Genomic DNA, 20,108 nt, shown 5'->3' with positions numbered 1-20,108 from the left:
ATATATATATCATAACTATTTGTTTATGTACAACAGTATACGCAATTATGCATGAACGCACATGTTCAGATATTCAAGTTGGGAAAATGTTGGCTACAAAGAGTGCCGTACTCTCTAGCTAAAGGGTGCAAATTTTATTTCTTCAAATTCGATTCTATAGATGCGTCCAGTATGGTTCATTTACTAGGAAATGCACTTTTGATAGAGTAGTTTCCATGTAAAAACATGATTTTCTTAATCATGAAATTTTTATGCATTGTGAACCATTGAATTTTTGAGGTCTTTAAAAAATCGGCTTATACAACACAATTGGATGAACTAAAACATGCTTTTGACCAAATAAATCATATAGATCATATCCACAGGACTTGATCCACAAAAGAATCAAGAAAAAGTGATGGATCAGGTTGTTTTTACCAGAGAGTACACTACAGTTTGAGGGTAATCAATATTTTCCCATTTACTTTTATAGTTGTTTGTATACATTTACATTACTATTTATTTATTTTTTCATTTATCTATTTATATAAGCACAAGAGAAAAGATAGAAACATCTACGCCTTCAAGGAAATTGCGGACTAGTCAAATTCCTTTCTTTTCGAAGAAGAAACTGTATTCATTTTTGCAGCTTCATACAAGATTTCTTGAAAGATGAAAGTAACTGCTCGGAGAAAAAGGTTTTTTCGATACATGTACTGCAACTAAAATAAGGAAAATCAAGAAAAGTGGAACAACATACTATCTTATGAAAAATTTCCGATATTCTTTCATATTTCTAGACTTTCATTGTTTTGTGATATCTTCAAAAGCACCCAAGACTTGACTTTGAGAACATTTAGGCCCTTAACATATCTATATGTGATATTTTCTACCTTTACTTTTTTCTTGCAAACTTTGACCAACCAAGCACCCCGAGTGGGGTTAGCATAGTGGACTTAGACCTTGGCTATCAACCGGGCGGTCACAGTTCGATTCATGTGGGTGTCCCCTCCTTATGTAGGCCTTGTGAGCAAGGGACGATGACCGTAGGTATGACAAGCTGAGCCAGGCAAGGACATAGAAAGTGCTGAGGGTCGAGTTTGGCTCATGATTTTTGTCTGGTACCCAACCCAGGTAATATATATATATATATATATATATATATATATATATATATAAAGAGAGAGAGAGTAGGTGCTTAATGAAATATGCTCAATGAGTTTTTCTGCTCTGCCGATTTTTTTTTCATAATTCCAACCCAATAAATGTGTTGCGCATGCTCGATTTATGAGGAATCCACACCTGGACCATGTGTTTTGTGATAAAAAAATGATATTTGGAGCCTCAGAAATTTACAAAGATTTTGAACCATTGATTTTTTGAACCTTATAAAAACCCAATCAATGTATCAGAGTCAAACACTTCAGAGATGATCCTTATAAAATCAAGGGGTCAGACTTTAAAAATAAAACGAAAAAACCTGAAAAACCCATTAAGCACCTACCCATAACAAAAATAAACTTTTAAATTTATGCAGATTTGGGTTTGGGATTCTATTTTCGTGACCCGACAAAACCCAAACCCAAACCCAATTATTAGTTATATGGGCAGGTCTGGTTCAACCCTAACCCAGCCTTGACCTGACCCGTTGACAGCCCTAGGCACATCCCTTGCTCCCAGGGAGTCGCAAGCTTATGCTGAGCACGGGCTGATCCATTGCCTTCATTAATGCAAGGGGAGGCTGACGCTCGGGAATGGAAACCTGACCAGTGACCACCTGGTTAGTGGCCAAGCCCCCTCCACTGCACCAAACCCTTGGGGCACTTTGCTTCGACTTTGCTTGAACGGGACTTGCTGTACGGTCTTTCCAATGAAAATCAATCTGAAATTGAGGCCTACTTACAATTTCTACAAAAATTGCAAATGCTCATGCTCATGCTCATGCTCATGTGGTGCCTGCATATCATACTTTCTTAAAACGACTTTATGACATAAAAAGCGTCTTCCCGTACATATATCTGATTAGTTTATTGACATTTGAAACTTTCAACTTCCATGAAAACGTCTCGCTCTTTTAGAAATATTCTAAATAATACCACAAACTTTACAAACATAGCCGACCTAAACCAATCACCAACGCCATGTAGACTTTTCATATTAACCGTTCATCTCGTTTCCTTGAAAGTCGGTAGAGAAATTGGTCTTCCTCTGGCGTCAAAATGCCAAGTTCCACATGATGAGCATCGTGAAATTTTAACATCACCCAGATGCAAACAAAATATAAACTTTTTCAAGTGAAATAAACATGATCTGTGAAATAAGAAACTACAACATTAAAGCATATGTGGTATCTCTTCAAAGTGATAAGGTGTAAAAACCAACCACGATTCGAGGAACCTGCAAACCTCAGGTTCCAATTACATCCAAACTCCCAATTTCCTAAGCAGAATGATCAAATATGAACTAAATTAACTAAATTAAAAACACAGATTCGGTAAAAAAGAAGCCGCATTAGTACCTCCCTACACAGTAGGGTCTTGCTTGCTAACTCACGGCGATGTCTCTCCCTAGCTTAAAATTCTTGGGATCCGTGAAAATAGAGCAATTGGTGTTCCCCTGATGCATCAATCTCATCCAACTCAGGCTGATGCAAATGCAGAAAGGATATTCTTCTTCAGTACAAACTCATCGGCCTTTGATGAGCTTATGGACTGCAAACGACAGAAGAAAAATAAAAGGACATTAGAGGTCTCCTGAGAAATTCCTCATATAAAAAGTGTTCTTGGAAGCATCTATGTATCCATGCATACATGAGATCGACTGGTTATTAGATATCCTGTTTATCTAAATAAAGTGGTGCATGTTTTCCTAAAAGGAAAGAAGAAAAAGTTGATATTTTGTTTGTCAAGTCCTGCTAGGAGCCAGCATCTTGTAGTTTCTGCTATTGGATGAAGTGAAAGCAACAAACCTTCTCCAGCATACGCTGGAGCCTTTCGATCTCTTTCTTTGGGTAATCAACACCTTTCTCTATATAGGCTTTTGCCGCCTTAGTGTAGATCTTACCGTACCTGAAAATAAAGGCATGTATCAGTTACACAAGAACAAGAGAGAACTCTTATTCCTTGATATAATTACATAGTGTTGGAGGAGTGTGGAGCTTGTTTCCTACCTTAATATAAATCCTAAATTTCCGGATCCAACTTCGCAGTAAATTGGCCCGGGGGTTGTAGGGGGTGACCCCCCTTGCCCGTAAGGTGGGGGTTCGGAGATGGTAGCCCTCGAAGCAATTTTTTGTAGGGTATTTTTGTAATTTTACCCTAAACTCCTTGTATAGTTCATCTACGCTTGTAGAATCCCTGTTATATCCAACAACACTGGTAGACTTCTTGTAAAATTTGTAGACTTCTACTATTTAAGGAGGCATTCTCCTCTCTATTGTGTATCCCAATCAATAAAAGAAGAATGTTCAGTGCGGTCATGGAAGTAGACAGTTTTCACTGAACCACATAAAATCCTTGTTTTCGTGTGGTTGTTTTCACCTTTTGCTTTTTCCGTGCTTGTTTCTTCAATCAATCGGTAGGTTGAAGGGTCGTTCCTTAATTAGGCGCAGCAAAAGGATTGGTGGCATTGATGTATAGGAGCTTTTGATGTTGATAGCTTTGTAGTTATAGTGACAAATATGGACAAGGATTCAAATTTATCATCAGTTTATCAATAAATTCATAAAACATGAAAATTCCAATAAGACCATGCCAACTAAAATTTATATCTTCCATGTAATTTCTATAATTGATTAATAATTTAAATATTTTTCTTTTCTTTTCTTTTCTTTTCTTTTTCTCTTCGGCTGTTCCCTTTTAAATTTCCCAAAAAGGTGACAAATCATGTTTGACAAGCCAGAAATGCAGTCTATGTTTTGACATGATAACCACCACAAATGAAAAGCTTTTCCCAAGCCGATAATTCAATACCTTGCAGCAGATCCTTTGAGCATCTCAGCCTCTTCCTCAATCCGGGATAAGACTGCCTTCCGTTCATCCTCGGCAACAGCCACAAACTCCTTCACTAAAGCACTCAAACTAGAGACTATACCAGCCTATTTCAAGCAGCAGTTAAGTACACTAACAGTAGGAAGAAAGCACAACCTGATAAAATACCAAGTTCCATGTCCATTAAATACTAACTTGAGAAGTAAGCTGCCCCTTTGAATCACGACTTGTGCCAGTTTTTCCATTAATGAAAGCGACGAAGTCATCTAAATCACGACCGCCATCATAATCTTCACCAGCTTTATTGTTCTTAGGGAAGAACTTCAATGTTGGGTATCCACCAACTCCATACCTGATTATATAATAAAAAATTTGATATTAGTATCAATATTTCTACTGAAAGCACAACGATTTCGCTTAGACGACAGAGTGGAACCAAGAACAAGCAAGACCATCAAAGAAACAGGATTTATCATGTGCATCATCCAGTTCAATAAATTGGTATCTCCATACAGTTGCATGGATATGTAGACAAACCTCCACACAACCTATGTCACAGTCACAATACTTACAATCCATGTCTATGGGACAGGAACTGGATGCGCTGACACGGAAAGACATTATTCTAATATTTTTAAGTTTTTAATAAAGTTTAACTATGTTTCAATAAAAGTGCATATTCATATATTAAAATATCAAAAAATAGCTTTTATTAACTAAAATTAGAAAACATTTTCATGTGTCCTATTTTTCAAAAATTCGTGAACTTCTGTCACACGGACTCGGCTAGGGGGTCGACGCACCCACGTCGACACGCCCCGACACGGGTGTGGCTTCGGACACGGGGCAGACTCGGTCAACACACCTGGGCCGAGTCCGTCCACTTTATAGACTCGATCAACTTTGACCGAGTCTATATTCATCCATTTTTTAGGGCAAAAAACTAAAAAAATTATTTTTTAATATATATATATATATATAGCCGAGTCCCCGTGTCCAAAATTTTTAAAATTGTGCCGCACCCGTGTCGCACCCGCACCCATGTGACATAGGGTCAAACACATCTTTGTGACATAGCATACAACTCAAGGAGGAAACAAAAAGCCCTTTTCACAGCATACATCCTATTCAAATCACTCTATGAATGAGTGATAAATGGGGGGAACTACAAGGTTTCACAAGGCATTAAAAGTCCACCCCACTGACAAGTGTTAAAATAATGCCATATATCACATTTGGATAGGATAAGACTTCATTGAAGAGTCATTCAAGCCAGGAGTCATGACAAAATCTCTTATGGAAAGGAACTCGCTTTACATTCATAAAAGCACTGTGACTATCCTCAAGATCTTCAAGGAAAAGGAAACTCCACTTATTCAAGAAAAAAATGACATCATCAGGAAAATCGAAGTTCTCTATTCCTATCGCAGGCACTCAAACCTCTTTGAAGTGGTAACTTGTAAGGAAGAAAAGCAACATTACAACATCAAATTGCCAGAACTATGGACACCTGGCCTATCAGCACGCCACAGGATTCAACTTATAAGTGGTGTCAGATGTGGAAAAGAACATGGGTCTATTAAACCATGGTTGTCCATATTTACTGAATCCCATCAGTTATTCCCTATTCAATTAATTTCACCGCACAATTCAGAAGCTCTAACTTTTTCTGGAGGAGAAAGCTGCTCATGCAATTCCTTCCTTTGAAGGCTGCCAGCCTTCTTCCTCAATCTAGCATATATCAACAAATCCTGCACAAGTCTAAAGGCAGTCATTTTCTTCAATTGAAATGGTTCATGTCATCTATGCACTCCTAAATATACTTTTTCAGAAAGTCTATCCACTGCAAGCATTGACGTACACACAAGCACCCCTTGAACAAAAGCTGTTGAAACAAAGTTGGCAATGCTCCACCCTTAGACAGTTATAAAGATTGTGGTATAGGACGGCTATTAGACAGACCTTGACAATAGATTCAGACAAAGCATCAACAGAACAATCGAATGACAAAAAAGATCTTTATTTCCTAGGAAAAGGAAATTCTTGATTATTGGACTAAATGAGATGGTTGAACCAGACAGGGTATCAGCTAGAGCACATAGCCTATGAAGTTTGGAAGCACAGTTTCATAATAGAACCATTTTAAAGCATTGTTTCTCTTGTAAATATATCTGGTCCTCTTCAAACTAGACATCCAAAGTAGCAGTTCAAGAAGTGTCCTGATACCAACAAGCACTTCCAGAATCAATGTATTGCTTAGGTTTAAGGCAATCAAAAGTAATGTTGAAAAAGATGGATCAGACTATATAGTTCACCGAAAAACAAAGGAGAGGGATGAGTAGAACTTGGCTACATGATACCTTTCCTCAGGCAACAACTCATTAACCAACACAGATCTTTCTTGGTTGAACAGATCCATCAAATGTACTTGGACTGGTCTGGATCTTCAAACCTAATTGAGGGATAGATCCTAAAACCTTAAAAAGGATGGACACTAGACCAGTTTGGGACCATATTTATCCTGCAAGGTCCCAGGGCCTGGAGGAAAACACAAACATAAACTGTCTATGCTGGTCTTGGCCCCACAAATAGTGCCCAGATCTTTCTTGGTTGACAGATCTGCAAAAAAGGTACTTGGACCAGTCTAGATCTTCAAACCAAATCTAGAGATAGAGCCTTAAACCATGAAAAGGATGGACATTGGACCAGTTTGGGTCCAGATTTATCCTGCAAGGTTCCAGGACCTGGAGGAAAAAACAAACACAAACTGTCTGTTCTGGTCTTGGCCCCACAAATAGGCTCGGTTCAGGCTAGGACATCCTGGGCCCAACCCACCTAAAAATGCAAAATCTTAGGCTCCAGCACAGCCCGAGCCCGAGCCAACTGGGTTCAGGCTCAAAGAAGAGGCAAAGCCCAGACAATCCAGGGGACAACTATCTGAACTCCATTGGTTTACAGGTTAAATGTTAACCACTAATCATGAATGATCAATCTATCAAAAAAACAAGGAATCCATACAACTGTCTCGACAAACTTATTGACAAGGTTTGGCAAAAAGAAAAGAATTAAAACACAGATACTCACTTCTCAGCCAAATCCTTGTACTTATCTGCATCAACATTTGCAATTACTACATCTTCCTCCAGCTTGAAAGCTGCTGCAACTTCCTCATAAATCTACACCAAGTGATCAACGAACAAGATGATGGTTAATGAAGCAACAGAATAAACCAAAATGATATACTGTAATCTCCTTTGCTCACAAGTTTCTTTATAAAACCAAATATAGAAGTATTAAAAGGTGTATCATGAACTTACAGGAGCAAGATGCTTGCAATGACCACACCTACAAGCAGAAAACATCTGATTACAATGTTCACAACCTAAATAACTAAAAAACTTGAGCGGAAAAACAAAACTTTGCGAAATCACTAGATAAAATGTATAAACAAACAGAAGCAAACATGAGAAATCACCATGGTGCATAGAACTCAACAAGAACATCTTTCTTCTCATCCAAGACAACTTCATTAAAATTTTCTTCTGTCAAAACTACTATACTGGAAGGAGTCACAGCCAACTTCACATTTGTGCCTGCAAATAACCAAAATCATTTATCACACAGGTTTCAGTGAGATAAAATCTCGCTAAGCAAGAATTATTACAATAATGGACTCGATGCCTAAAAGGATCAAAATAAGATTTTACTGGACCTAGAATACCTATTTGACAAGGTGCAGAGTTACACAAAAGATAAGGTCAAACATTAGCCTATGAAATTCCTTGCACATAGTTTCTTGAGCAACCTTAAAATAAAGACCCAAACCTCACAACTTCCAACTAGAGATTAATGAGAAACTAGCAAAAATATTTATGGTAAAATAGTCACTTGAAACGATTCCAAAAGACAAAAATTTAACAAGTACAATGATCATTTGTATATTACAATCCAGTTGTACCTCCTTCAGTATTTACAAACTCAACAAGAGCTTCTGCAGTTCGTGCACCCTCATAGCTGGGTATGATGAACAAACAAGTTAATCAAACTAAAAGAAGGAAAGAAAATACGAAATAAAAAGTAGAGAGAAAAGGATGTTCACTTTACACCATCTATTTAAGTTCATATGAATGCATAATCTACCTTTTTGGCTCCAAGGAACCTTGAGGAAACCACTTAATTGTAGGGTATCCAGTAACTCCATATTTGCTGCAAAGGCTCTTATGCTCATCACAGTCCACCTATTTAAAATATTAATATAACGTGAAATAAAAAACATAGAACCAAATTATGCAGCACAAAAGAACACATTAATTTTTCATTAGAACTGATCTATTCTAATCTTTCCAACAGTTTTTGGTGCAAATATTGAATAAAGATTCAATCACTAAACTAAGTTAATGAATCTCAATTATAGAGCAATGTTGCAGGAAATTAATCCATCACTTAAACAATCGATGAACTTGTGATTAGTCAAACTTAGTTGTAAATTCCCACACAGACAGAATCATTGCCTTCAACCAGGATTTTGACAGAAGTTCGGCAAATTGTACTATAATCACCATCCTACTCAATTAAGGCTGTCAACCAGTCAAATTTGAGTTGGACCAGTATCCATCCAAAACCAACCCAACAAAAACTGTCACATTTGGATTTTGGATTAAATCATGTCCAATTGAAAAAGTCCGCTAATAGAATGTGACAGATGCAAATACTTGGAATAGAAGAGACCAAATAGAAAGAATTTCTTTTGTTTTTCATGGTGCATTATATGACCAAAGTGAAGAAATCTGAGCTTCTGAGAGTTAATCCTCCCTTCCTACAGATGCCATCCATGTTGAATATGCCAGAGACTAGATCCTTATTATTAACACAATGGCATCCCAAACCAATTGCACCATCACAGAATTAAGCAAGAAAATGTCAAGTGATGACAGTGTGGCTATTCCAAATGTCGAGTGTACATAAGCATGGCGGGGACCCTACAGTATCGACCATTACTCGGTAAGGTATTACATACACAGTGAATCAAATATGTTAGCGTATTCATCAACCAACAGCAGTACACATGGAAGCCTTGAAGAGAATTATGAGATATATCAAAGGCACAATTTGACATGGAATAGTATATGACAGAGAAAAGATGCAAGATATGAGAATAAATTCGCCATTTGGGTCCTCTGATGCGAACTGGGCAGCTGATCCACATTCAAGAATGTTAGTGTCAGGATATTATATATTCCTGGGACAGAACATAAAATCATAAAAAGGGAAAAAAATAAAGGAGTGTTGCTCCATCTAGTGCGAAGGCCGAATATAGAGCTCTGGCTGGCATTTTAGAGATGGCATGGATCAGGAGTGTTTAAATATCTTTGGGTTATATCAGGAACCTTTTAAATGTTTTTGAGTTACACAGTGATTAATCTATCATACATTGGGACACAAAAAGTGCTCTGGTGCTTGTGCACAATCTTGCATCCATGATAGATCCAAGCATATTGATATAGATCATCACTTTTCTTGAGGAAAAAATAGAGAGAGAAGTGATAAAGACAGTTTGTTATGAAGCATCAAGTAGCTTATGTCTTATCTAAAGGTCTCTCCAAGGAAGGCCTAATTATTTGAAGAGCAAGGTGTACCTGACAAGTTGTACATGACAGCACCACATGCACCACTTGAGGAGGAGCATTAACCCAAAAGCATTCCGATAACAATATGCTCCAAAATGTCACCACCTTTAAGTGGCAGTATTGTAAACAGTTATACTAGCTGAGTGGTGGGGTACTTGTAATACCACAAGGCAGTGGCATAGTTTTAAATAACTCAAATGTACAACTGTTTATTACAAAACCATAGGAGGGTCTTATATAAAGTCCCACTTTGGAGTCCTGCCCCACACATCAAATTTTGGGGCCAAACCTCTTTCATGGGTGAGATTCCCCTCTTCTTCTTTCTCCTTCCTCAAAAATACATACATCAATTGACTTATGGAATGGCCTAAGAGCAAAATCTTTCAGCTGAGACACCCATATACTTGATTTTCGCCAACAAACTTACAGATTTTTTCTTTTCTTCCTTTTCTTTTGTTAGCATTAAAGATGCCTTTTCGTCACCTTTTCCATGTTGAAACCATGGTTGGTGAGCCATCATTACACCATTTTCTGAATTTGAGTTGGTTACAAACCAATTGATGTTTGAAAAGAGAAAGAAAAAGAGGGACATTACCTTTCCAATTAAAATAGACTTCATTTTCTTAAAGCTTGAGCCAAGTTTCTCAAATTCTGGAGCAAGCTTTTTACAATGTCCACACCTGAAAAATTTGAAGCAAACAACAAACTTCTCTAATGAAGCAGCCTTGAAGGCATGATTGAGGTGACAAAATCTTACTCAGCCATAGCTTTAGAAAGTGTAGCAACATTTCAAAAAAAAAACATTAAACTGAAGAGATCAGTAAATGAGAAAAAACAATTCTGATGAGAAGAGAGTTCTTTTTAAGTACAGAAAAACTCCCATAAGCAGTCAAAATCCGGTCAGCTCATTGATCAATTAGCATAGAACTTTTCTACACTAATGAAGAAAGGGTAAGCTTCCATTCCATGTGCACTAGCAAACATTTGGTACTTGAATTTGCACAAGGAATGCATGTTACAAGCAAAAAGAGACCATACCTCATTGTGGTATAGATTTCTATCAAGTATACCTTATATTACTAGGTAAAATCCTCAAGCATTCTCTTGAGAGAAAATTCAAAACCACAAACAAATAAATAGCAGACAAGTAAGCTTCCATTCCATGTATTCTAACATCTCCTAGTAAAACCCAATTCATTTTTGAAGAAGTACAAGGAAAGTATATATTGAAGGAACAAAAGGGCTCAAAGGCCATTGTGGCACTTAAATATTTCTCACCACATCAGTAACTGAAAATCCCAACATGAATATTGATGAGCAGAAATTACAACCAAAATCAATTTGATAATAGGCTTATTGCTGCATGATGCACACTTTTTCCCTTCTTTTTCATATACTACAAATTTACAGTGGGACTGCCTAGAAGTTGCAATAGCAAGTGGCCCACATGTTGCCACCAAACATGGCAAACATGGGAGTTCCAATAATTTATGCCTTTTGTTGGCTAATCAAAGGCTATGTCACATAAGTGCAGGTAGGGGTGGGCATCAGCCCGCTAGGCCCACGGGATGCCCCCCAGCCAGCCTTTTGTTGGCTAATCAAAAGGCTATGTCACATAAGTGCAGGTAGGGGTGGGCATCAGCCCGCTAGGCCCACGGGATGGCCCCCATCCAGCCATGGGCTGGGCTTGGGCCTTCATTTTAGAGCCAACCCCAGCCGAACTGGGCTTATGGCCTGATCCAGCCCGAAGCATGCTGACACGGGCTAAACCCCATATATATTGTAGAAGATGCACCGAACCCTAGATAGAGAGAGAGAAGAGAAGAGCGAGAGAGAGAGAGAGACGGCTGCACAGGAAGAGAGGACTCGATACTTGTTATTAGGGTCTCTCTCTATGTTAAATAGAGAGAGGCTTAAAGAAATAATTACAGCCAAGTCCATAATAAAGGCAAAATTACAAATAGCATTAAATATAAAAGAACGTCACTTAAAACCACCTGTCTTCAACACTCCCCCTCAAGCTGGAGCATAGATATCAATCATGCTCAGCTTGTCACAACATTTTGAGAAATTTAGTCTAGCAAGAGGTTTTGTAAACATATCTGCAACTTGGTCTTCCGACTTTAGATATCTGGTAGTGATATGACCAACTTGAACCATATCCCTTACATAGTGGCAATCAACCTCAATGTGCTTTGTTCTCTCATGAAATACAGGATTGTTCGCTATATATGTTGCAGCTTTGTTATCGCACATCATGGTCATGGGAGAGGAAACCTTCACCTGAAGATCATGAAGAACAGTACGAACCCACATCAATTCAGCAGTTGTTTGGGTCATAGCCCGATATTCTGATTCTGCACTCGACCTAGAAACAACATTTTGTTTTTTACTTCTCCAAGAGATCAAGTTGTCTCCCAGAAACACACAGAATCATGTGGTAGATTTTATATCCACTACAGATCCTGCATAGTCAGCATCAGAATAGGCCACTATCTTCAGAGTTCCACCTTTCCTGAACAATAACCCCTTTCCAGGTGAAGATTTTAGATATCTGAGAATCATAATAGCTGCATTCCAGTGTACCTCAGTTGGCTTGTCCATAAACTGGCTAACTTTGCTTACTGCTAAAGCAATATCCGGCCTGGTCACAGTTACATACAGTAGCTTCCCTACTAAGGAGCGATAGCTTTTGCTATCAACCAGTTTTGACCCTTCTTCAAACAACTGAACTTTATGGTCCATGGGAATATTTGTTGGTTTAGCTCCCAACATTCTCGTTTCCTTTAATAAGTCAAGAACATACTTCCGTTGAGACAAAACCATCCCTTCACGGCTCCTGGCAACTTCTATACCCAGAAAGTACCTGAGTGAACCAAGGTTTTTTGTAACAAAGTGTTTTTGAAGATGAGCCTTTGTGGCTTCAATAGCTTTCACATCATCTCCTGTAAGAATGATGTTATCTACATATACCACCATAACAACTATGTTAGAGCTAGTTTTCTTTATAAATAGTGTATGATCTGTTGCTGACCTATTAAAGCCAAAGTGTGACATCACTTCAAACAACTTTTGAAACCATGCACGAGGACTTTGTTTCAAGCCATAAATCGCCTTTTTCAATCTACACACCTTCTGACACTCCCCTCAACCGCGAATCCTGGAGGTTGTTGCATGTAAACGGTCTCAGATAAATCCCCATATAGAAATGCATTTTTCACATTTAATTGGTACAAGTTCCAACCATGCTGAACAACTACTGAGAGAACAAGATGAATGGTACCCATCCGTGCAACAAGAGAAAAAGTTTCAAAGAAATCAATACCATATGTCTGAGTATACCCTTTTGCAACTAATTTGGCCTTGTACCTTTCAATAGAACCATCAGATTTGTACTTTATGGTATATACCCATTTACATCCAACAATGCCGGCATCTGCTGGGGAATCAACTAGATCCCATGTATGCTGAGATATTAAAGCATCCATTTCTTCTTGCATAGCCAGCTTCCAGCGAGTATCAAGCTCTGCCTGCTGATAGTTCAGAGGAATAGTTTCAGCAGATAAGGCTGAAATAAAAGATTTCATCTGATTTCCAATTCCGGCATTAGAGACAAAATGAGATATGGGATATAAGGTACATTGTCGTGTCCCCTTTCGTAGAGCAATAGGCTTGTTATCAGCATCATGAAGATCACTATTGTCAGTAGAACTTACCTCAGGAGAAAAAGAAGATTAAGGCACTTGCGGAGGTGGATCTCTATGCACATATACCAATGGAGGATTATGAAATCTGGAAGAGGATGAAGGTTGGTTCGGGAATGAGGGTACAGATTCCAAAGGAAAAGGAGGTATAGGTAATGGACAAGACTCAACTGGATCAACCTGCAGCGGGGAACCGGTACTAGAGTAATATGGAGTGGATTCCAAGAAAGAGACATTCGCACAGACATACTCTCGGCGAGAAGTAGGATCATAACATCAATATCCCTTTTGATTTTTGGGATAACCTATAAATATGCATTTTGTAGCTTGAGCAGCTAATTTATCACGGTCAGGGCCAAGTTTGTGTACAAAACAAACACATCCAAATACTTTGGGCGAGAGGGAGAAGAGGGGGGTATTGGGTTTTAGGATATGAATTGGAATTTGATCACCCACAGAAGATGAAGGCATGCGGTTGATCAGATAGCAAGCAGTTGTAATCGCATCACCCCAGTATAACGCAGGAACATTGGATTAAATCATAATGGTCCTGGCAACATCAAGCAGGTGACGATGTTTTCGCTCAGCCACCCCATTTTGTTGAGATGAATAGGCACAGGAAGTTTGGGGTTGTATGCCATTATCTTGGTAAAATTGTAACAGACCTTTTGATTTAAACTCGAGAGCATTATCAGTGTGAACAATCTTGACAATAGATTCAAACTAAGTTTTCATTTTAAGAATTAAAGATTGGAGAATACTTGGAACTTCAGATCGTTCCTTTATTAAAAACACCCATGACAACTTAGAGAAATCATCAACAATAACTAGATAATATCGACACTGAGTCCTAGTAGGAATCTTACTAGGACCACATACATCTGCATGAAGAAGTTCAAAGACTTTATTACTAGACTGACTCTGACTCGAAGGGAATGAACTTCGATGATGCTTGCCCAGCTGACATGCTTCACACTGAAATGATGTGGTGGAAGGAATCTGAGGAAAGACCGACCGAAGCTTTGACAATGAAGGATGACCAAGACGACGATGCCATTGAACAGAACTGAATGAATGTTCCACTGCAGCATGAACAGTACCCATTGGATGATGTAGGTAGTAAATTCCATTTTCTTCATAGCCTCCACCAATCTTCTTCCCCGTCAACAAATCCTAAAAATGACAACCCATTGGATCAAATATTACTCTACAGTTTTGTTCTTTTATAAGGCAACTAACAGAGAGTAAACTTTGAGGAAAGTTTGGAGCATGAAGAGCATTTTTCAACTGTAATAAGGAGGATATAGAAATATTTCCCTGACCAACAACCGGGGAGGAGCTCCCATCGGCTAATGAGACTCCAAGCTGAGCCTTAATATCCTTTAGATCTGAAAAGACACGTGAATTTCCACACAAATGTCTGGATGCACCAGAATCAATAACCCACTTACTATCAGTCGGATGAAGATGATTTCCGGTTGAATAGGCAACACTAGCTACAGGAGAGGTGAAACTCAAAGGTCGAAGAGCTATCAGCTCATCATATTCCGCACGACTAAGGGTGATACTACTTTCATTTGCAGAGATATTTTCATGTGCCTTTGTTGCCTCGAGAGTAGTAACATTGGCTTTAGGAGCATATGACTTTGATGAAGAGGGGGTTGGCCGACCATGCTTATCCCAGCAACGATCTTCTAAATGTCTAGATTTTCCACAAAATGTACATTGAAGTTTTCCTCTGCCTCCCACACCTCGTCCGCGACCTCGTCCTCTGATGTTCTGAAAATTTCCACGCCCATAACCATATGAGACAACTAAAGCAGATGACTGAGTCACAGGCTGAGAATGTGGAAGAGAGATCGCAAGTCTACTCACACGATTATATGCCTCAGCAAGAGTAGGTAAATCTGAACCAGTCAACATTTGGACTTTTGCAACAGAGAATTCTGAAGATAAACCTGTAAGAAACCGAGCAACCATAGTTTGTTCTTGATGATCCTTTTGTTTCGAACAGCAGAGAGGTCTGTGAGCATTAAGTCTTTCAAAGGCAGCTTTTACGGAGGCATAGTATTGGGCCAAGGTTTGATCTCCCTGCTGTAAATTATATATTTCCTGTTCAACTTGCAGGATACGACTCACATTAGTCTCTTGTGAGTACGTATCTCGAAGATTGTCCCACATTTGTTTGGCTGTATTATAGTAAATTAAACCATCTGCAATATGAGGTTCGACACTATTCATAATCCATGACATAACTATGTCATTATCTTCATTTCAGGTAACATATTTTCCCACCTTTTCATTGGGTTCGTCTTCCAACAAGACATGTTTTCTACGATGTCCAGATACCGACATCATAAATGTTCTGGACCACCTAGCATAGTTAGTTTCATTCAACCTTACAGACGAGCCATACGAAAATGGATTGGCAAAAGCTTTATATTCTCCAATATTTTCCAATTTTGAATCACCTTTCGAAGTTTCAGCCACTTCTGGTTCAGCAAACAAAAAATAACTAGACAGACTCCAATCAACTCAGGGAAACACGTGTGTACCACCCACACACCAACCGATATGACAATCAGCAATTGTTCACACACAAAAAAACTCACTACAGTAAGGGACAACAGCCCACAACCATAAAAAAAAATTTCAGCACGTCAGTGAATCACGACCAACATAACTCTGCATACGCAGAACCTGGTTCATAACATGGGCTGCTCCTCAGACATATACAGCTCGTCAATCAGTCATTTTTCAATCACAAGCAACACCACTACTTGTTTGATTGTTGTTTCTTCAAAAACTAGGAAGTCCCAACATGAACTCACGATACAGAAAAAAAAAACTCAGGGCCCAAATATCAGGGTGTCATGGCTGAAATCAAAACATTGATAGATTAACACATTCACGGCTGAAATATCAGGATAGAAGCATTGATATCTTTCACACATTCACGACAGATCAGAAAGCAAATAGATTAACACACAGGAGCTAACGTGGTTCAGTGCAAACTGTACCCATGTCCACGATATCAAGGTCTCACACCATGAAATCACGAAAAAACAGGGCCCAAACATATGCAGAATCACCAACAGCAACCGCAGACTCACCAGGGAATGAAACAACCAACATTCCTCAACACTTACCAACAGAAGAGTCAACCTGGAATGAAATAAGACTCGGCAACAAAGAACCACGGCAGGAACTCACAACGAAGAAGAAACTCGACAACAGGTAGTCACGAAAAAAACCCCGAAAAGCTACCAAACCCACAGCAAGCATCCACGACCAGCAGCACGCCCAGATCTTTCATCAGATCTTAAAAAAAAAATTTAATCGCTGACCTGATTGGAGAAATAGTTTCATTAGATAGAAGTTTGATCACGATCGAGAAAACTTCCACGATCGATTGTGCTTTGATCACACTCGATCATGCTCCCACGATCACGATCGGCTATCGATCACGCTCCCACGATCGGCTAGGCTTTGATACCATGTAGAAGATGCACCGAACCCTAGATAGAGAGAGAGAAGAGAGAGAGAGAGAGAGAGAGAGAGAGAGAGAGAGAGACGGCTGCACAGGAAGAGAGGACTCGATACTTGTTATTAGGGTCTCTCTCTATGTTAAATAGAGAGAGGCTTAAAGAAATAATTACAGCCAAGTCCATAATAAAGGCAAAATTACAAATAGCATTAAATATAAAAGAACGTCACTTAAAACCACCTGTCTTCAACATATATTATATATTGTGTGTGTGCATGTATTTATGTCAGAGTTACCAGTCGAGGAAGCAGGAGCGGGAAGCGGGAGCGGGAAGCGAGGCACTTTCAAAAATTTAGGAAGCGGAGAAGCGGGGGACCACTTAGAAGAAAATTCCGAACCGTCTCAAAAGCGACCTAGGAAGCGAACCGGAAGCGAGGGGGAAGCGAAAAAAATGAAAAAATGGGAAAGCGTGGGGGAAGCGCGCTTCCCCTCACGCTTCGAAAGTGCGACGTTTCGCGCTTCCGAAGCGTGCTTCGGGGAAGCGCGCTTCCCCTTTTACTTAGGCGCTTCCGGTAACTCTGATTTATGTATATAATATAGATAAAACAGGACTTGGTTAGGGTTGACCAAGTCCAGTTTCAGACAGAAATGGACCCTAGTGTGGTTGACTGCACCTAACACTGCGAAGTCAGTCTCACCTGCACCAATCCGGGTGTAACACGGGTGCATTGCCCTTCAAGAAGTGTCTGTATTACATAGATCACAGGCCAATTATGATTTTTCCAAATCTCTCTCTCTCTCTCTCTCTCTCTCTCTCTATATATATATATATATATATATATATATATATATATATATATATATATATATATAGAAAGAGAGAGAGAGAGAGAGAGGGAGAAGGTCCAAAATCTACAACCAATGATGATTGGATGCTCTCTTTCTCTAATGTTTGAGCTCATCATTGATCGGATCTCGTATATTTGTTCTTAATAATTTATTTAGTAAAAGATCTGCTTTACATGAAGATTTTACATGTAAAAAATGATGGCTCACAATGCATTTAAAATTTTATAATACAAAGTATTACAGGCCATTGGTTTTTGGTGCCTTGAAAACCAAATCTAATTATCAAAAATTCATACTCCAAAATATGTTGCTTACTAAATAAATGATAAAAATCCAATATGTAAAGTCCGATTGATTGCTAAAGCAGTAACCCTATCCGATCATCATTGTTTGTAGATTTTGGACATGCTGAGCAGGAGTACTCACAAAAAAGAATCATCCGAGCAGTCTCAGGTTCGAATTCCACGGGGGCTAACCCCAGCTTGCCTTTCAACAACGAGAAAAAACACTAGCTTTCTGTGAGTAGGTTCTCAATAAAATCAGTAGATATCATACACACAAAACTTGCTCTAGGGTTCGAATTCCAAGGGGCTCTAGATTTCTGTGAGTAGATTCCTACTAAAATCAGTAGATACCATACGCACAAAACTTGCTCAATATAAGCATACAAATCACAGTGTCTGAGACGGTGCAGTCACGCAAACCACTCCGGATCCAAACAAAAAACGCTACAATTCTATGTTCCAATGACTGTAAAACCGTAAAAAAGCAATATCTCGACCCATTTCACTGCCTTCTGTTCCCGACAACAAGGCTCCATACCAGCTTGAAAGAGAGTATAACCAACATCAAGCTTCACCGAGCTCCAGATGTCAAATTTCACACAAAAATCCCAAACAAAAGCAAGCACATATACAATTGCACATAACGTCGGGATCTAAAAGCGGATCGCACTACAAAAAGATGCATAAGACCCTAAATCCGAAGGATCAAAACTAGAAACGGGGAAACTCAAGCAAAAAACCCTAGAATTGGGAAAAGAAAGACGGGATGAAACATACCAGGGGGCGTAGAATTCCACGAGGGCGCCTCTCTCTTTGCCGACCTCCTGCTCGAAATTGTCCTCGTTGAGGATGACGACGTCGTCCGCGGAAGATAACGCCAGGAGAATGGCCAATGCGCTCAGGGAAAACCAGATCTTAGGGTTTGCCATCCTCTCTCTCTCTCTCTCTCTCTCTCTCTCTCTCGTTTCCGCCAGACGACTTCGATGGCGAAATTAGGTGGATAGAAGCGACGGAAGAGTTATTTATAGGTGCCCGTAATGTCTGGAACGGCGGTTCGCCTCGGTCAGCGTCTTCGGATTCCGATTCGTATCTTATCGTATCGACCCTCTTGAGATAACCGGGTTTCTTAGGGTATTTAGCCATTCGGACTCAGATAGATCCGGTCCGTGTCAGACTGGAGGTCCGATTACTAGGTCCATCGAGTCTCAGTGACACTCCATTTTGACACGTGGACACTGACACCAATACGCACAAGATAGTATTATTATTTTAAAGTTTTATTTCAAGTGTGTTTAACATTAAAACATCAAAAATTAGTTTTTTATTGATTAAAAATTAAAAAATTCCGTTTCCTCGTGCACTACCAAAAAAATTTGAACTTATGAGTCGAACCCACGTCATGCATCCTCTTGTCCATGTGTCTTTGACATAGGTGATCCAGATCCAGGATTTTGTCTCATAGGTAAGTAGGCGGGTATCAATGGACGCCAAAATTGGGTGGATTTAGACCAAAATCCTGCTAAGAGCTGCTGGTACCGAGAAAACTGGATCTGATTGAACCTACCATAGGAAAAATCATACCCCGGACCAATAAGGACTATATTTAAATCAAACTGTGTCTATACTGGACAAAATAATATTTTCACATTTTATATAATGAAAATTTTCGGATCTTAGTTGAAACTCAGTCAGACATGGGTTTGGTATGAAAGTTTCATAAACGATACCCAGCTCTGTGTATTGATCGGACTTTGTAGGTCCAAGCTGAATTCTTAATCAGAACTCCACCTTTTATACCAGACCTGGATCCGATCTGATCCAGTACAATTTGGATGAGGCCATATCCGAATCGCTGACACCCCTATTGACAACACTGTCAATTGGTCAAGTTTGTCTTGAATATCCGACCCAAACTGAACCTGAATATTTGGGTCCGAGCATAAAAATGCTGCCCCAACTAATCTTAGGGTCATCGAGAAACGAGGTAATAGGTGGGCTGGGATTGGGTTATGATCTTTGTCCAATATCCAACCTGACCCGGGTATTTCATTAGCATTTTTAAATAAAATATATTTTATACATTCATTATACTACACGTGTCAAATTTGGCCTTCCATTTTTTCAACCCCCAAACCCCAATCTAACTGGTTATTTGGGAAGTTCCGGTTGCACACTGATGGGTTGGAATT

The 20,108-nt window shown here is 39.2% G+C and overlaps 1 protein-coding gene across 2 annotated transcripts; it reads right to left on the bottom strand.

Annotated features, from left to right (window-relative positions):
- Nucleotides 1–2,499: 2,499 nt before the first annotated feature.
- LOC149846287 (protein disulfide-isomerase like 2-1-like) lies at nt 2,500–18,898 on the bottom strand. Of its 2 annotated transcripts, XM_089996288.1 has the most exons (11): nt 18,697–18,898; nt 10,191–10,275; nt 8,109–8,206; nt 7,927–7,982; nt 7,444–7,561; nt 7,286–7,313; nt 7,053–7,144; nt 4,164–4,320; nt 3,951–4,075; nt 2,948–3,047; nt 2,500–2,690 (listed from the first exon to the last, which is right to left on the bottom strand). In XM_089996288.1, exons 1-11 carry the CDS (start codon nt 18,846–18,848, stop codon nt 2,619–2,621), a joined length of 1,083 nt encoding a protein of 360 aa, XP_089852414.1. In that variant the 5' UTR covers nt 18,849–18,898; the 3' UTR covers nt 2,500–2,618. The 2 variants fall into 2 exon arrangements, with proteins under 2 accessions (XP_089852414.1, XP_089852415.1); XM_089996289.1 differs by lacking the exon at nt 2,948–3,047.
- Between the last annotated feature and the right edge of the window lie 1,210 nt (nt 18,899–20,108).

This window comes from Nuphar pumila, chromosome 2, assembly GCF_984573655.1.
Source record: "Nuphar pumila chromosome 2, dmNupPumi1.hap1.1, whole genome shotgun sequence".
Classification (NCBI taxonomy): Eukaryota; Viridiplantae; Streptophyta; class Magnoliopsida; order Nymphaeales; family Nymphaeaceae; genus Nuphar; species Nuphar pumila.
The sequence above is the reverse complement of the archived record's forward strand: the minus strand, read 5'-3'. Positions and strand labels throughout refer to the sequence as shown.